At 46.1% G+C, this 18,073-nt stretch overlaps 1 protein-coding gene across 1 annotated transcript in view; it reads right to left on the reverse strand.

Annotated features, from left to right (window-relative positions):
* dlgap1a (discs, large (Drosophila) homolog-associated protein 1a) overlaps window positions 1-18,073 on the reverse strand; it is a 141,937-nt gene that overhangs the window by 59,025 nt on the left and 64,839 nt on the right. The window contains exon 5 of the mRNA XM_053438941.1: window positions 4,626-4,821. Within this exon, the coding sequence (XP_053294916.1) occupies window positions 4,626-4,821 (196 nt within the window). The remainder of the gene's footprint in view (window positions 1-4,625; window positions 4,822-18,073) is intronic.

Below are 18,073 nucleotides of genomic sequence, written 5' to 3' on the forward strand. Positions count from 1 at the left end.
ATCTGAGGTCAAGCTAAAACGTTACGGAATTTTTTCCTTCACCTGAGGAGAGACGCTGTTTAAATCGAATGCTTGCACCATGGCGTTGCTCAGTGCCCGTAAACTGTCCGCAATGTAGCCTAAACTAAACCAACTAACTTGACTTCGCACTACGTTACCCATGATTCATCGCACACAAATGCAGACCAAACAAGAAACGTATTCCAAGTGTTTTCTTCTCTGGAAATTGTTTTGGCTCGCTGTCTGGCCGGTAACCAGCCCTCCGGACCACTCTTGGATATACAGCAGGAGCAACACTCGCATCACCTCTAGGTGGTCGCTCACTTCTCGTTATACACACACTTCAAGCGCTTTTCCCACAATACCAAGGTGCACTACTTCACACACTACAAACTTTCCTTAAAGGGGCAGGCCATACCTGCAACACAAGACAATAGCTCTCTGTCTCATAAAAATGGTAAGTGAAAGGAGAGACGCAGACTCAGTAGCTACATCCAATGCACCTTATTATTATCTGAGGGATTTTTACACACTGTCTGATAAAGATTCTGACAGTAATAATCTCACCTTTCTGTGCAATTTTGTCCTCCTGCGCTGAAAAAGCAATCCTGACGTCAGCCTCATCCGCATCTAATTTAAAACGGCATGTGGAGCTGAAGCATCCAGCTAGCCTAAAAAGTTATCTCCAAGAAATTGGAGGTCAAAAAAAGACCAAGAACCCCTGTCAACAGTCCCAAATGACTCACACCACATTGTCTGCATTCTTCAAGGGTATGATTTCCCAGCAACAGGTAGACAAACTCATAATTAAACAGGCGGCTGTCGCTGAAGGTCAGCAATTTGATCCCCAGTCTGACCCATTTGCATTCCGAAGTGTCCTTGGGAAAGATGCTGAATCCTGAATGCCCCCCCCATAGAATAACAAAGTGCTGCGAATAGATGTACTGTATGAATGTGTGTGTGAATGGGTGAATGTAAAACTGTACTGTAAAGCGCTTTGAGTGGTCATCAAGAATAGAAAAGCGCTATATAAATACAAAACCATTTACCATTTAACCATTTAACAAAATTGACTACATTGTTGGAGATTTACAGCCTCTGAGTAGAGTGGAAAAGCCCTCCTTCACCAGCCTAGTGATGGTTTGCAACCAGGCAGACGTGTGCCTTCAAGAAGGCAGGTTCAGGGCCTGTTAAATAAAGAATTCAGTGAGGTCATCAGTAACCTTAAAGCTGAACTTGCTGATATTGACCATGTTTGCACAACAGCAGATTGTTGGTCAGTGTCAACAAAGGATTTATGGGCATTACCATTCATTGGCTGGACAAAAATTATATATTAAAGATAAGGTCAGCAGTCCCTGCATGCCGCCGAGTCAGAGGAGCACACACATATGATGTGCAGGCAAAAGTGTTGGCAGATGTGTATAAGGAGTTTAAAATTCAAAACAAAATTGTGTGCACTGTGACGGACAACGCTTCAAATTTTGTTAAAGCATTCAACGGTTTTGGAGCTAGTGATGCCATTACTGATGCAGCCAATGGAGCAACAGAGGATGATGCATCAGAAGAATCTGGCCCTGCTGGTGAGAGCTCAGATGAGGATGATGGGATGGAGCCTGCACCTCTCCCAGATTTAGAGGATCCTTGCCTTCCACCTCACAGAAGGTGCATGGCTCACACCTTAAATCTGGTTGACAAAGTCACAGAAAAAGTATCTGATTGACAGTACAAAACGCGAGCGAGGCCCGTCTTTTTAAAGGCATCTGCTCTAAGGAACAGAGTGAAAAGAAGTCCAAAAGCCTCAGATTTTGTTGAGGAAAAGCTTGGGATTGACTTTGTATCACCAAATAATACACGTTGAAACTCTGTGTTCCTCTCCATACAGCAACTGTCTAAAATAGCAACTATGATTCCCCAGGTCAGTCTGTCTACCGATCCTAAATATGATAGACGCTTCCTGCTCACTGTCTGTGATGAGTTTGGCCTACGTCGATTTACTCCAGAAGAACTCGACTTCATACAGAAGTTTGTGAATGTGATGAGCCCCCCTAGCCTCTGCCCTGAACATCCTTCAGGGGGAGAAAAACACATTCCTTGGGATCCTTGCTCCCACTATTGTCCAGCTGAAGAATGATTTGAATGGCCTAATGGCCTATTGCAGTGGTTACCAAACTTTTTACAGTCTCGTACCCCTTCAGACATTCAATCTCCAGCTACGTACCCCCCCCCCCCCCCCCCCCCCCTCGTATACAGTCTATAACACTTGAAACTTTGAAATTGTCAGGGATTTCAGGACTTATAATAATCGTAGATGACAAAATAGTGTCATCTACGAAATTCTTAAGGATCAATTAATCGATTGTCGATTAATTATGCCCATCCCTAGTTTTGACTAACGGTCACTAACCTACCTGTAACTTTTTTTGGCAGTGTAATTATTTTGCTGAATATGGGTATTTTTGGCAATGCGACTTGCCTATTCAGACTATTTAATATTGCACGATTATTTATAGCTCAGTTTGAAAATGTAATGGGCTTTTTCACTTTGAAAACGCAGATAAAATGTTCTCCCCACGTACCCCCTGAACCACTTCGCGTACCCCTTGGGGTACCTGTACCCCAGTTTGGGAACCGAGGGCCTATTGGATGAGAGTTTTGAGCCTACGGCTACGCAAGGTTTAATTGCATGTCGTCCCTTCATCCAGAACAGGATACAGTCACTGGGGTAGCTGTGGCTGAGGGGGTAGAGTGGTCGTCCTCCAACCTGAAGGTCGGCAGTTCGATCCCCAGTCTGACCCATCTGCATGCCGAAGTGTCCCTGGGCAAGATGCTGAACCCAGAATGGCCCCCCAGAGAATAACAAAGTGCTGCGAATAGATGCACTGTATGAATGTGTGTGTGAATGGGTGAATGTAAAACTGTACTGTACTGTGCTTTGAGTGGTCATCAAGACTAGAAAAGCGCTATATAAATACAAAACCATTTACCACTTACTCTCTACAAGAGTGGAAGGCATGCTTGAAAAAAAAGAAAACATACTGGCAGCCATACTACTGCCAGCATTCAAGATGGACTGGGTGGAGGATGAGATTAAGTGCTTGCAATATCGCATGATGTTGAAGCAAGAATTTCAATCTGTTTACATAGCTAATGACTCAAATCAAGCCAAGTCATCTGGTGGCTCTGAGAGCAAAAGGTCATCCTCTTTCAAATTTAACCACCCATCAAATGTCAAAAAGTCTGAGGTAGACATCTACCTGGATGCACGGACCAATGATGACTTCACGGAGTACATAGTCTTACCAAAACTGAAAAAGCTGTTTGTCAAATACAACACAGCACTCACTTCGAGCGCTCCAGTAGAGAGGCTATTCAGCATTGGTGGCCAGATCTTTAGGCCCAGGAGAAACAGGTTGGGAGATGCCAACTTTGAAAAGCAATTGCTTTTAAATGCTTACAAAAAGCAGTAGTCTAGTCTGTGGACTAAGCAAAATTGTGTGATTCTTTGATAAGAACATTGTTTACATGTTTTGTTTTCTCAGAGATTTGAGTGTCAGTCCCATAACAGAGGGGCACCTGAGTTCTAAAGGGGTGCAGTTTACAGTATAAAGAGTTAAAAATGAGTTATTGATGTTCAAATGCATGTCATCAGTACTTTTTAAGCTGTCCAAGTAATATTTCAGGACTTTGTCTGAAAAGTTAACAACCTACCTCTCTTAAGCTGTTTGATAAAAGTAGCCATCTTGATTTTCATGTTTAATTTCATTTTCATTTCATGTTTTTTTACAATATTACATAGCCTACATTATTTAACTGAAGCCATTTTGTAAAGGTGCAACGGACAAATAAAACAACCCCCCAAAAAACATTTTGTTCTCTGTCCACACATTTATTTTATAAATTTAAATGATAGAATTTAAGGTCTAGCCTAATAATTGGTTTCATAGCAAGGCATAGCACTATGATTTGCTGTGCTTTTTGTTTGCAAGGTATGAATAAATAAACAGGCAAAATTTGTAATAATAAAAAAACAAAAACATTTCTATTAAGAATTGATAATTGATACATATGAAGTACAGTTTAGGGCAAGGGGTAGTGATGGATAAAGTTTCCTTTAAAAAGCAAGTTAAGTCTTTCATTCTCACTTTCCACTTTAAAACTATGAAATGAACTGAACTATGAACTAGTTCAGAATTTAAATGGTGAAATATGAACGTGAACTATTAATGTTTACTTGTATGAACTGAACTTTGAACTAGTTCATGAGAGGTGTGAACTTGCACAACACTTATCTCATATATTTTCTCCCCCCGAATTTATGCTTTAACTCCTGTTTGTTTCTTTGTATGCTTTTTTTTTATTGTATGTCAGTAAGGCAATACGACAGTAACGGATTTCCACAAAACAAATGTGGAAGGATAGGACAAAGGCCAAGAAAGAACCTAATCACATTAATTTGGATTTGTAAACGCAAATGGGTCCTCATAGTTATTTTAAGGTTACAATACAGTGGACCCATCTGCAAAGTATGTCTGGGTACAAACATCATATGACAGCAGAGTGCACGAGACATGATTTGTGGGGGTTTTACTGTAAATATAAAGTCAGCAGTTTTGGCAACCAACCTGACTGATGGTGCTCATGGCCCTCATGTAGCTTTCATTGCGAGAACGGTATTGGGGTGAGGACAGCAGCGATTTAGGGTCGAGGAGGGTTTTGGGGTCCATGGTATCCAGGCTTCTATTGATTGAAACCTCACTCACCGCACGCAGGTAACTGTGGCTCCTGATCTGCAGCTTGGGAGAATGTTCTGTTGAAATCCTGACAGAGAGAGAACAAACATGTAGAATTAAATAAACAGTTAACTCTGAACCTACTTTTAATCCTCTATTTAATGTTCAATATCCACGTCACATCAAAAACCACAGTGATTAAGTAGCTGAGGTTATTCAACATGCACATTTATCAACGCAGCAGAATTGGAAAGTGGCAGAGTCTCAGCTGTGACAAATCTGGGTCATACTGATCAAAAAGATAAGCGGTAGCAAAGAAGGGGATCCTGTTTATAAGGGGAATAAACCTCAGGCTTCACTGAATTAAAAAAAATCGTGGGACATCCAGGATTAAATTTCAGAGTAGCAGGATGTTAGATTTGTTCGACTGGTGAACACTGGTGCACTTAAAGGGATAGCTCTATTATCTACTCACCACTATGCTGCTGGAGGGGGGCGTTTGAGTTGACATAACATTTTTGGAGTTTCAGGGGTAAACAGTATTGCAGCCAAATCCAATACAATTGAAGTAAATGGTGACCAATTTTTCAATAGTTGAAATACAACAAATGCCTCCATACTGCTCCTGTGGTGTCAGCCAAGTGTCCGTAAGCCCCAAAATTCGAATTCTACTTTATACCATGGCATAAATTAGTTCTGAGAAGGCTACAACCTCCGGTGTTTGGATTTTGACCCAGGTGTCACAAATCTGAACCAATGGTTGAAGGGGGTTCGTGCAAAGGAGGTCAGGGATCTGCTTTCAACTTCTTTCATGTAGAGGTTAGCCACTATAGGAGTCACTGGTGAATCCACAGATAATTCTGTTTCTGCCTGTGGCAACCTTCGTTGCATTTAATGTAGATTTTAATCAGGCAGAGGTCATGCAGAGCACATATGTTTAATATTATTATTATCATTATTACTACCTGGTATAATTGATAACATCATAACATTTTGGGGTTATATCACTGTTATTATGTTTATGATAACAACCAGTCTGACAGTGCTTACATATGATGGTTACACAACTGTTTCTTGCCTTTCACATATGAACAATGCAGCAGAAGATTCTCTGCTCAAACGCATTCACATCAACACACAGATATCTGCAGCATTCAGATGCAGGACGTAGCGCATAAAGTCCACAATAATTTTTTGTTTGCAGCACATAGCAGTTGGCCCTCATCACCAAAGCTCTCTTGAAATCGGCTGCAGGGTCTTCCATATGTATGGCACCACTTATTCATCCTTGGAGCTGTTGTTTGTTAGAAATTTTCATGAACACTAGCACATGCAGTAAATACTAAGAGGCCATGAAGAAATTTCTTCTTTAAACCAACTTACACCGTTGTTATGAAGATTCTGGGATGTTTTCTTATCTGGGATTTGTTTTTATGTAAGAACAGAAGCTATGTACTCTGAAGAGCACTCTTACGCTATCCTGGGGCACCCCTGGCTAAAGAGACATAATCCACATATTGACTGGGTTTCTGGTTCCGTTCTTCAGTGGAGCAATTACTGTCATGCTGTCTGCCTCAGGTCTGCATCATCGCTTGCCTCCGGCCCCGCTCAGTCTAATGTTGTTACGGATCTTAAAGGAGTTCCATCTGACTACTTGGCTTTACAGGGCGTGTTCAACAAAGCACGGGCCACTTCGCTTCCTCCACACCGCCCGTATGATTGCGCTATCGATCTCCTTCCTGGGACCTCACCACCCAGAGGGCGATTATTCTCCCTGTCTGTTCCAGAGACCAAGGCCATGGAGAGATATATCAATGACTCGTTGGCGGCGGGTATTATCCAGCCGTCGTCATCCCCTGCAGGAGCAGGATTTTTCTTTGTGGACAAAAAGGACAAGACCCTCCGCCCCTGCATTGATTACCGAGGGCTGAACGACATCTCATCTGCTTTTGAACTATTACAAGGGGCGACAATCTTTACTAAGCTTGACCTCCGTAACGCCTATCACCTGGTTCGTTGAATCAGAGCATGTACAGCATGTACAGAGTGTTCTCCAGAGGCTCCTGGAGAATCAGCTCTTCGTGAAGGCTGAAAAATGTGAATTTCATGCTTCTGAGGTCACTTTTCTGGGCTTCATCATCAGACCTGGTCAGATCCTGATGGACCCCGCTAAAGTTAAAGCAGTGGCCGATTGGCCAATCCCCACCAATCGGAAGAAGCTGCAGCAGTTCCTGGGGTTTGCTAACTTCTATCGGCGCTTCATCCGCAATTATAGTTCTGTAGCTGCCTCCCTTACTGCTCTCACCTCTCCTAGACTCACCTTTCAGTGGTCCTCTGCTGCTGATAAAGCTTTCTGTGAATTGAAATCTAGATTCTCGTCTGCTCCCATTCTCGTTTTTCCAGATCCGGTGCGTCAGTTTCTGGTGGAGGTGGACGCATCGGACTCCGGGGTGGGAGCAGTCCTCTCTCAGCGGTCGGCAGAGGATCAGAGGATGCACCCGTGTGTTTTTTTTTCACGTAAGCTGTCACCTGCAGAGCAGCATTATAACATTGGAAACAGAGAGCTGCTGGCGGTGAAAATGGCTTTGGAGGAGTGGAGACACTGGCTGGAGGGGGCCGAGCAACCGTTTGTGGTCTTGACCGACCACAAGAACCTCGAATATATCCGGTCTGCCAAGCGGTTGAATTCCCGTCAAGCCAGGTGGGCTCTATTTTTTAACCGCTTTGATTTTGCCTTATCTTACCGCCCAGGATCAAAAAATATCAAGCCTGATGCCCTGTCCCGGCAATTCCATGCAGACGGTGGGCCATCTGTACCCGAAAGTATCCTTCCCTCCGAGCTGGTCATCGGCGCTGTCACCTGGGACATCGAGGATAAGGTGAGACAGGGTCAGGCTAATCACCCAGCACCTAGTGCCTGTGAAGTCAACTTGGAAAATCCCCGCTGGATATGAATGGGTTAATATGCAGCGCCGACTGACAGTTGGGGGAATCCCTCCTCAGAGCGTTACCTGGGAAATCCGCGTCATTGCGTCACCTGAACGGAAAGGACAGAAAGGGGAAGAGAGACTCTTTCAGGAAACGCCAGTTGCAAACAAATCAGACAGCGTTCTGTCCAGCAGCAGCAAAGCTGCGCTAGAAAACGTGGAAAAAGCAGCGCTGGTACAGCCATAAAAAGTCTGGAGAAACGGCCGGTTTTTTACCTTGCAGTATACCTAGCAGTTTACCACTTGCAACCCACTTACAACTGTACCCACAATACCTACCTGCTACAACTTACCTGTACCTGTGAAAATACAAAAAGAAAAGTAAAGAGGAGTTAAAGAAGGAAAACGGTGTGGTCATTGCATGAGTGGAACCCAGTTAAACCTCCTACGGTCTGTACCAATCCCTTTCAAGCAGGGAAGCTGCACAAACACTAGATAGCTTGACAGTAAAAAAACGCTGTAAGCTGGAACAGCAAGACAGTGAAAAAAAAAAAAACGGGACTGTAAGCTGGAACAGTGAAAACAGTGACCTGGAAAAAATAAAAGCACCCTGTAAACAGCAGGTGGACCCAAAACATGGCTGAAACCATTGAGCAGCTCAAAAGTGAGCGGACAGTAGCCAAACGATCCTTCACACGACTAAGGAACAATATCATCAGAACTCACGACAGCATGTCAGAAGACCAGCTCCGAGATAGCTTCAGTAAAATCACCATTGCAGCCGAGAAAGTCATGGAAACCAATGACGAAGTCATGGCAGGTGTCATTGAAGAAGAGGAGGTAAAGCTGGATGAAGGAGGATCAGTTAAGCTGACCGAACAGCAAAGCGCTGACATAGCTAAGACCATCAGTGAATGTAATCAGAAGCTGAAGGAAGTTGAAGAGCTACTTGGAAAAGCACTCTGGACAAAGTTTGGAGATGAACTGCGCACAGCTGTAGAACTAGCAGAAGCTGAAGCTGAGCGTGTTGGAAGAGTACATACCGACAGCAACCTTGACGCCTATGAATTGAGGCTCACTCACCTGAAAACACTTGTGGTTTCCGCAAAGAAAGCGCACTGCAAATGGCAGCAGTGGGTTCCGGTGGAAGACCAACGAGAGTTCCGTGGTCGGCTGAAAGAGCTGGAACACCAGTCAACCAGGCTGGTCTCTAGAAAGGCTGACTTCATAACGGCAAGACTACCGGAAAACACAACTGACACTGCCAGCAATCACAACTTTACTCCAACCATTAGGCTGAAACCCACAGCTCTCCCGAGATTCTCTGGCTACAAGCGTGATTTTCACAGGTGGAGAAGGGACTGGGAGTCGCTCCAAAAACAGGGAGAAGTAACCGGCTCCAAAGAAGTGAAAAAGATACAGTTACTCGACAGTCTCGATGACAAGTTCAAAAAAGACTTTCGCCTGACCACCTATAACACTGCAGATGACATTCTCCGCATCTTGGAGAACCGCTATGGAAATCGAACGGCTATCGCCATTGAAATAGTGGAAGACCTACAGAAGATGCCATCTGTCAAAAGTAGTCAACCAAGGAAAATTGTGGAGTTGATTCAAGCCGTGGAGAAAGCACTCGGGGACCTGAGTGACCTCGGAGACACAGGCGCCATAAAGAATCCCCTTGTAACAAAAGCAATCGAGAGTAAACTCACTGATTCCCTCAAAAAAGAGTGGCCTGTCTATGTAGCCGATCCAAATAATGGAGTAACGCCAGACAAACGGTTTGATCATCTCTTGGCATTCCTCCAGAAGCAAGAAGCTATCTATGAGGAGCTTGAGCAGCTACGAGATGAGGAGCCAAGTAAGCCAAGTTGGAGAGACAACAGGATTGAGCAGAAAAGTGCAAGAACCAAGTCTACAAAGTCAGCTGATGACCAAGGCTGTGTAGTCTGTGGTGATGCCAAACACAAGAGAAAACTCTACTTCTGCAAGCAATTCAAGGCTCTGACTGCAGCCGAAAGGAAGTCTTCAGTAAAGAAGTTGGGAGCGTGTACAAGATGCCTTGAGGTTCACGATGACCGGTCATCCTGCAAACCTGGCTTTCTATGCAAAAATCAAGACTGCAGAGAAGAACAGGCTGAGCATCACTTCTACCTCTGTCCTAAATCTATGTCAAAGAAGTCTGACAAGTCGGAAAAGGATAAAGGCAGAAGGAAGTACACAGAGGGTCAAGAGGATTTCATCAAAAATCTCCCACCCGACCTAGCAAAGCAGTTCAGGGAGGTCTTCTCAAACGTTGCCTCCAGAGTCTTCACAACTTCAAATGACCAGCAAGGTCTACTTGAAAAAAACGGGATGCAGGAGCTTCCAGTGATCATGATGCTACTCGTCGTCACAGCTAACGCCGGAGAGAAAGTCGGAACACTCATCGACTTAGCATCTGACACCAATTACATCACTCACAGAGCAGCAAGCCGTCTGAATCTGAAGAGTGAAGACATCATACTCATTGTCCATGGAGTAGCCGGAATGAAGGTCCAAGTAAAGACAAAGCGCTATCTCCTCAAAATCCGTGTATCCACTTCCAAGGACACACTGAGAGCACATCAATTGGTTTGCAATGGGCTTGAGAACATCGCAGATGTCCACAAAAGTGTAACACCTGGACAACTGCAGCCATTCTTCCCAGATGTACCTCTTGATGAGCTTGTGAGGCCCAAAGAGGCCGGCTAGCTCCACAGAGAGTCAAAGTTGTGGGGGACCTTGTACTGTGGGATGGACCCCTCGGGAAAACGGTTGGAGGAACCCACCCCAAACTGTGCAAGGAGGTTGAAGTGTCAGCCCACATGTCAAAGACGCATTTTGCAAGATCAATGAGAGCGGCAGCTGTGAAATATGAAGAGCTCACGTACAGTCCAGAACAGAACATCTCAAACAAAGAAGTATTCGAAACACAAGGATCAACCGCTTCAACCAGCAAACAAAGCTTCCTGGAGTGGTGGCACTGGGATAGCACTGGCGCCGCATGCGAGCCCAGATGCGGCGGCTGCCGTTGCGGAAATTGCCAGCCCGGTGGCAAAGAAATGACCCTTGCAGAAGAAAGGGAGCTTGAGGTGGTAAAAGAAGGACTCACGTATGTCATGAGCGATGATCACAGCAGACAACCACATTGGCACGAAAAGTATCCCTGGCTAGAGGATCCAGCCTCACTGCCGAACAACAGAGGAGCAGTGGAAGCAACATTCCTGAGGACAGAGAAGCAGCAAGCCAAAGCACCAGAGTGGAAGTCTGCTTACAAAGCTCAGGTGCATGACATGGTGGAAAGAGGAGCTGCAGTCAAGTTGACTGAAGAACAGATCATTACCTGGAAGGGACCAGTATGGTTTGTAAGTCACCTTATAGCACCAAACCCACACTCTGTAACAACCCCGGTAAGACTCGTCTGGAATAGCAGTCAAAAGTTCAAAGGATCCAGCATGAACGACCTACTGATGAAGGGGCCAGACGTCCTCAACCAGATACGTGCTGTCCTCCTGAGGTTCAGAGGGGGAACCAACGCTGCCTTAGGGGACATCACAAAAATGTACAACTCAGTATGGTTGGAAGACCGTGAGATGCACCTCCACAGGTTCCTCTGGCGAGACTCAGAAGAGGAGGAGATGGAGGAGTACGCTATCACCAGAGTCAACATTGGTGATAAACCGGCAGGCTAAATTGCACAGCTCGCAATGCGAGAAACAGCCAACCTACCTTCCTTTGCCCACCTCGAAGAGGAGCGAGGAGTACTTCATAATGACAGCTATGTCGACGACATCCTAACATCTCACAATGACCTTGAGAAACTGAAAACCATCACAGCGAATGTGGAGCTAATCCTGAAAGCTGGTGGTTTCCTGTTGAAGCCTTGGGTCTTCTCAGGCCAAAGTGGGAGGAAGGTGAAAGACGATGCGAGCAAGACCAAAGGTAACAACATGGTTCTCCCGAATCAAATGAGGGATGACGAGAACAAAGCACTTGGTCTAGGTTACCTCGTGGAAGAGGATAAGCTCCATGTCATGTCATCCATAAACTTCTCAAAGAGAAAGCAGAAGATGCGACTTGGCCAAGACCTTCTACTAGACCAAGTAAGAGCGCAGACCCCCAACCCTTTGACAAGAAGGGACCTCCTGAGTCAAGTCTCAGGGTTATATGATCCAGTTGGCCTGGTGACTCCTGCCAAGCAAAAGGGTGCCATCCTTGTGCGGAGAGCATTCCAGGAGGCAAAGAGTGTCAACTGCCCTGTCAAAGACACCTGGGACACAGCATTGTCAGACAGCCTCAGAGAAGATGCAGTCCGGCTCTTCGAAGAGTATGTGCAACTCGGGTGGATTACATTCACCAGGGCCATAATGCTTCCAAGCTTCAGTGGAGAACCTTGGGCAATAACATTCTCAGATGGAAGCGAGCAGGCCTACGGCGCAGTGATGTACCTCCGGTGGAACACTGAGCAGTGCCCAGTCGTCACTCTAGTGGAGTCCAAGGCAAAGCTAACTCCTTTAGACCACAAAGGTGATGCTGTCAAAGCAGAGATGTGCGGAGCAGTGTTTGCCTCACGGCTCAAAAAGTACTTCGAACAGCACAGCAAGAGCCGAGTTGACAAGTGGTTCCATATCATTGACAGCCAAACAGTTCTCGGTGCAATCCAAAGAGAGAGCTATGGTTATCAAACCTTCTTTGCAAACAGGATCGGCGAGATCCAGAACACAACAGCAACCCGAGATTGGTGGTGGATTCCTGGTCCTCTCAATATTGCTGATATCATAACCAGAGGGGCCAGTCCTCAATACCTGGATGAAAGTTCAGAATGGCAGAACGGACCAACATTCTTGAAGCTACCAGTGGATGAGTGGCCAGTTAAATCTGCCAAAGAGTTGGTGATGGCTGCCAGAGACGGTGTCAACAGATTACAGAAGAAAGCGTTTGTTGCTGCACTGACCCGAGCACAAGCCAAGGCACAACTGCTGCCGGATCCAAAGGATACTGACACGCAGAAGCCTTCTGAACTAAAGCAAGACCAGGAACCAACTCAGACCCAAACACAACCAAAGAGGCCACCAGCAGGATCAACTGTCCAAGAACTGGTGGATGTCAAGCGGTTCAGTAACCTAAGCCGACTTGTCAAAACAGTCGCCTGGATCCGGAGAGCAGCAAGGATGTTCATGAAAGGGAACAAGCGAACTGCAAACAATCCAAAGTGGGAGGCAGTGTCGTTTTCAAAAGTCATCTCAGTGACAGAGAGGGAAGACGCCCTAAAAGACATCTTCCTTGCGGCACAGCAAAGTGCATCCTTCCCAAGCACAACCACAGACAGGCTGGTGGTGTACAGAGACCAAGAGACTGGATTGTTGGTCTGTGGGGGTCGTGTGCAGATCTTCAATGAAGATAAAGTTGCTGTCCCCATCTTGCCTTACGAAGCCTGGGTGTCGACACTGTTAGCACGAGAAGCCCACGAGGAGAACCACGATGGAGTGGCCAGGACCTTGCTCAAGATGAGAAGAAGAGCATGGGTCGTGAAAGGTCGGAGAATTGCTCAAAAAGCGGTCGAAAACTGCATGTTCTGCAGGAAAACTAAAGCAAAAAGATGCCAGCAAATAATGGGTGATCTACCTCCAGAGAGGACAGAACCAGCTGCCCCATTCCACTACACAACAGTCGACCTCTTCGGACCCTACCAAGTCAGGGATGATGTAAAGAAAAGAGTGTCACTGAAGGTTTGGGGAATTGTGTTTTGTTGCATGGCCTCCAGAGCTACTAGCACCGAGCTGGTGAACTCTCAGTCCACAGAGATTTTTCTGTTTGCCTACCAGAGGTTCACAGCACTAAGAGGTCATCCAAAGAAAATCTGGTCAGATCCTGGGACCAACTTCATTGGGGCTAAGCTAGTCCTAGAAGAACAGTACCGATTCCTTGCCAATCTTGACAAAGCTACCCTGGAGGAGAGAGCTGCCAAGGATGGCACAGAATGGTCGTGGAAGATTCATCCAGCCGATTCTCCACACCGGAATGGTGCCGCAGAAGCTGCTGTGCGCATTGTCAAGAGAGCACTGCAGAGTCTTGGAGGAGAGTCCGGCCTAAGATGGAGTGAATTCCAAACAACTCTCTACATGGCTGCCAATCTTGCAAATGAAAGACCAATTGACGCCAGGACACAGAGCCGAGAAGACAGCGTCCAGTTCATCACTCCTAACTGTCTCCTGGAGATGTCAGAACATTCGACTTCAGTGACTATCCCTACAAAAGGCTTAAAGAAATGCAAGCGCAAGTTAACAAGTTCTGGAGGAACTGGAGTCAACTTGCTGGTCCTAACTTATTCGTAAGGAACAAATGGCATACCGCCAAGAGAAATGTCGCAGTCGGGGACATCGTCTGGATGGCGGACCAAAACGCCCTTAGGGGTCAGTTCAGGATTGCAAGAGTGGTTAGCGTCAACTCGGACAGCAAAGGAGTTGTGAGGGACGTCAATGTCAGAACCTTCCCAAGCTACCCCGTTCCTGTCACAAGGCCTACCGGAGCAAAAGTAAATCACCGAACATCTAAGAAATTCAAAGAAAAGATCCCAGCAGCAGTTCTTCACAGAGACGTAAAGCGACTAGTGGTCTTGCTTCCCACCGAAGAACAGAACTAAACATCTGACCCAAGTTGCACCTGTAACATACGACGTCCCAGGTGTCTCCACTGGAAGGTCGAGTGGGAGGTGTGAAGTCAACTTGGAAAATCCCCGCTGGATATGAAGGGGTTAATATGCAGCGCCGACTGACAGCTGGGGGAATCCCTCCTCAGAGCGTTACCTGGGAAATCCGCGTCATTGCGTCACCTGACCGGAAAGGACAGAAAGGGGAAGAGAGACTCTTTCAGGAAACGCCAGTCGCAAACAAATCAGACAGCGTTCTGTCCAGCAGCAGCAAAGCTGCGCTAGAAAACGTGGAAAAAGCAGCGCTGGTACAGCCATAAAAAGTCTGGAGAAACGGCCGGTTTTTTACCTTGCAGTATACCTAGCAGTTTATCACTTGCAACCCACTTACAACTGTACCCACAATACCTACCTGATACAACTTACCTGTACCTGTGAAAATACAAAAAGAAAAGTAAAGAGGAGTTAAAGAAGGAAAACGGTGTGGTCATTGCATGAGTGGAACCCAGTTAAACCTCCTACGGTCTGTACCAATCCCTTTCAAGCAGGGAAGCTGCACAAACACTAGATAGCTTGACAGTGCCTGTCCTGTAGATCGCCTCTTTGTGTCTGCTAACCTGCGCTCTCAAGTTCTCCAGTGGGGACATTCTTCCCGCCTTGCCTGCCACCCAGGGGTCAGGCGCACCTTAGCTCTGGTGAGGCAACGTTTCTGGTGGAGGTCCATGGAAGAGGACACAAAGGAGTTTGTCGCTGCCTGCCATATCTGTTCTCAGCACAAGAGTGCCCGTCACGCCCCTGCTGGTCTGCTCCAGCCACTGCCCATTGCCCATCGCCCCTGGTCGCACATCTCCCTGGACTTCGTCACTGGACTTCCATCATCTCAGTGTTAATTTCGTTGACGAAGACGATGACGAAATATATTCGTTAACGACCTTTTTTCCATGACGAAGACGAGACGAAGACGTAACGAAAACGAATCTTTGAAAATAAAAACTATGACGAAATCTATTTTAATTTTCGTTGACGAGACGAGACGAGACGAAAATGTTGGTGGTTGACTAAGTCACAATAATTTTTAAAACATCATCGTATCAGGCCGTCATGAAGTATCAGGAGCGGGCGAGTGAGTGTGTCTGTGTGTGTCTGTGTATGTGTGTGTGTGCGCCCCAGATAGCGCTCCGGGCCGTAGCTCCGCCCCCCGCCTCGCGCACTCGATCAGAGAGACGCAGTGAAAGCAGAGCGCGTTCTCGTGGAGCAGCCTCTCAGTGACCGACTGCTTCTTAACTATGGAAACAGTGAAAACCAGAGTTTCTATGGTCTCAGCTGCTCAGAGATCAGCGCCTCAGCTTCTTCATCAGAGCAGAAGCTGCAGTTGGTTTGTACCGATGTTCAGTTTCTGTGTCCGGCTCCAGTCTGACCTGCTCTCCCTTTTTGTTTTCACATTTAAAATTAAATATATATTTTTAAGCTATTAGGCTGCAGCTATATGTTTTTATAGAAAAGGAGTTTAATGTGGCTATTAAATGTGACTAAAACTAGACTAAAATGTAATTAGTTTTCGTCGACTAAAACTAGACTAAAATGTAATTTGTTTTCGTCGACTAAAACTAGACTAAAACTAAGAAGGATTAAAATGACTAAAAGGTGACTAAAACTAATATGCATTTTCGTCAAAAGACTAAGACTAAGACTAAATCAAAAATAGCTGCCAAAATTAACACTGCATCATCTGACGGTAACACCACCATACTCACTGTTGTTGATAGGTTCTCCAAATCGGCCCATTTTATTCCATTACCTAAATTGCCATCTGCCAAGGAGACAGCGGAGCTCATGCTACAGCACGTTTTTCGCCTGCATGGTCTTCCTTGTGACATTGTCTCTGACAGGGGCCCACAGTTCACCTCTCGGTTCTGGAGGGAGTTCTGCAGCCTGCTTGGTGCCAGGGTCAGCCTATCATCCGGGTTCCACCCACAATCTAATGGCCAGTCAGAAAGGATGAACCAGGAAATGGAAACAGCTCTGAGGTGCATGGTTTCCCACAATCCATCTTCCTGGTCAAAGCACCTCCTGTGGGTAGAATACGCACACAACACCCTGCCCAGTTCAGCCACTGGACTCTCTCCATTCCAGTGCTCCCGTGGATACCAGCCCCCACTCTTGTATTACTGTATATATATATGCATATTTATTTCATTCTTATTTATTCAATGTATTAACTCTTCTATGTATCAACTCTTTATTGTACCCTCAGCACCATTGAAAATGAGGGTCTTATCCCTCAATGTGTTTTCCGAGGTCTAAATAAAATATTCAATCAATCAATCTTCCCGGTACAGGAGCGAGAGGCCAGGGTCCCATCCGTCCAGGCCCGCTCTGCGCTTCTGCGCGCTTCTGACCAGTACCAGAGGGGGGCCAACCGACACCGCACCCCGGCGCCTCACTACACTACCGGTCAGCGGGTTTGGCTGTCTACCCGTGACCTTCCTCTCCGGGTGGAGTCCAGGAAATTGGCCCCGCGATTTGTGGGACCTTTCCCGATCGCTCAGATCATCAACCCGGCTGCTGTCCGGCTTAACCTGCCCCGATCGATGAAGGTTCATCCCACATTTCATGTGTCCAGGATCAAACCCGTCAACGAGAGCCAACTTCAACCCGCCTCCAGGCCCCCACCGCCCACCCGGCTTATTGATGGAGGTCCTGCCCATACTATAAATAGGATCCTGAAGTCCCGACCACGGGGTAGGGGTCTCCAGTACCTGGTGGATTGGGAGGGATATGGACCAGAGGAGCGTTCCTGGGAACCCTCCCGCAACATCTTCGACCGTCCTCTCATCAGAGAGTTCTATAGGTCCCATCCTGACCAGCCTGGGGGAACGTCAGGGGCCGTCCCTAGGGGGGGGGGGTTCTGTCACAAATTCACCCTCCTATTAATGTTTTCACTTGTCATATTTTCTATTACTAATTCTTGTGTCATTTCAGAGTTCGGCCACTCCCTTCCTGCTCTGCACTTCTGCATCGGCTCCACCCACATACACACCTGCCTTCTATCTACTCATTAGTTCTGAGTTCTAACCCTAACCCACTTCTGCCAGCCCCTGACATACGCACACTTGAAAACTGAAATGCTTCGTAAAATAAGCAGTTATTGTGTTTTTTACTTTAAATTTGTATAATTTGTCAGCCCATATTTACAAATCACAATTTGTCTTGTAGGGCTTTAACAAGGTGTGACACCCTCTGCCCTTAACCCTCAATGAGAGTAAAGAAAAAAAAAAAAAAACACCTCACATGTGAGGTATCCCTCTCCCAGGATGGACAGAAGTGAATTAGATGCCACGTGTAATGGAGAACATCAGAGAGATAAGGCTATTTGCAGCATTTATTAGAATAAACACTTTATAGCATAATAGAAGGTAAATTAATTGATGGATTATTGTCAGTAATGGTCGAGTACCTGAGGCCAAATAACATATATCAAACAGTCCTTCTGCAATCATAGTCCATGGTCATTATCCGCTGCCGCCATCTGGATCCACCATCAGCTGCCACCTCGATCGTGGTCCACCACCATTATTTTCATGATCAGCCCAGCATGATACAGAATCGGCCATACAAGATCCACCATTATCGATCACGATCTCTGATACATATTCTCAGCAGAAACAGGTGGACGTGAAACATTTTCTGAGGAAATTCATGTTCCCAAGAGGGTAGGTAATTTCACCTCGACCCCCGCCTCC

Source organism: Pleuronectes platessa, chromosome 13 (assembly GCF_947347685.1).
Source record: "Pleuronectes platessa chromosome 13, fPlePla1.1, whole genome shotgun sequence".
Lineage (NCBI taxonomy): Eukaryota > Metazoa > Chordata > Actinopteri > Pleuronectiformes > Pleuronectidae > Pleuronectes > Pleuronectes platessa.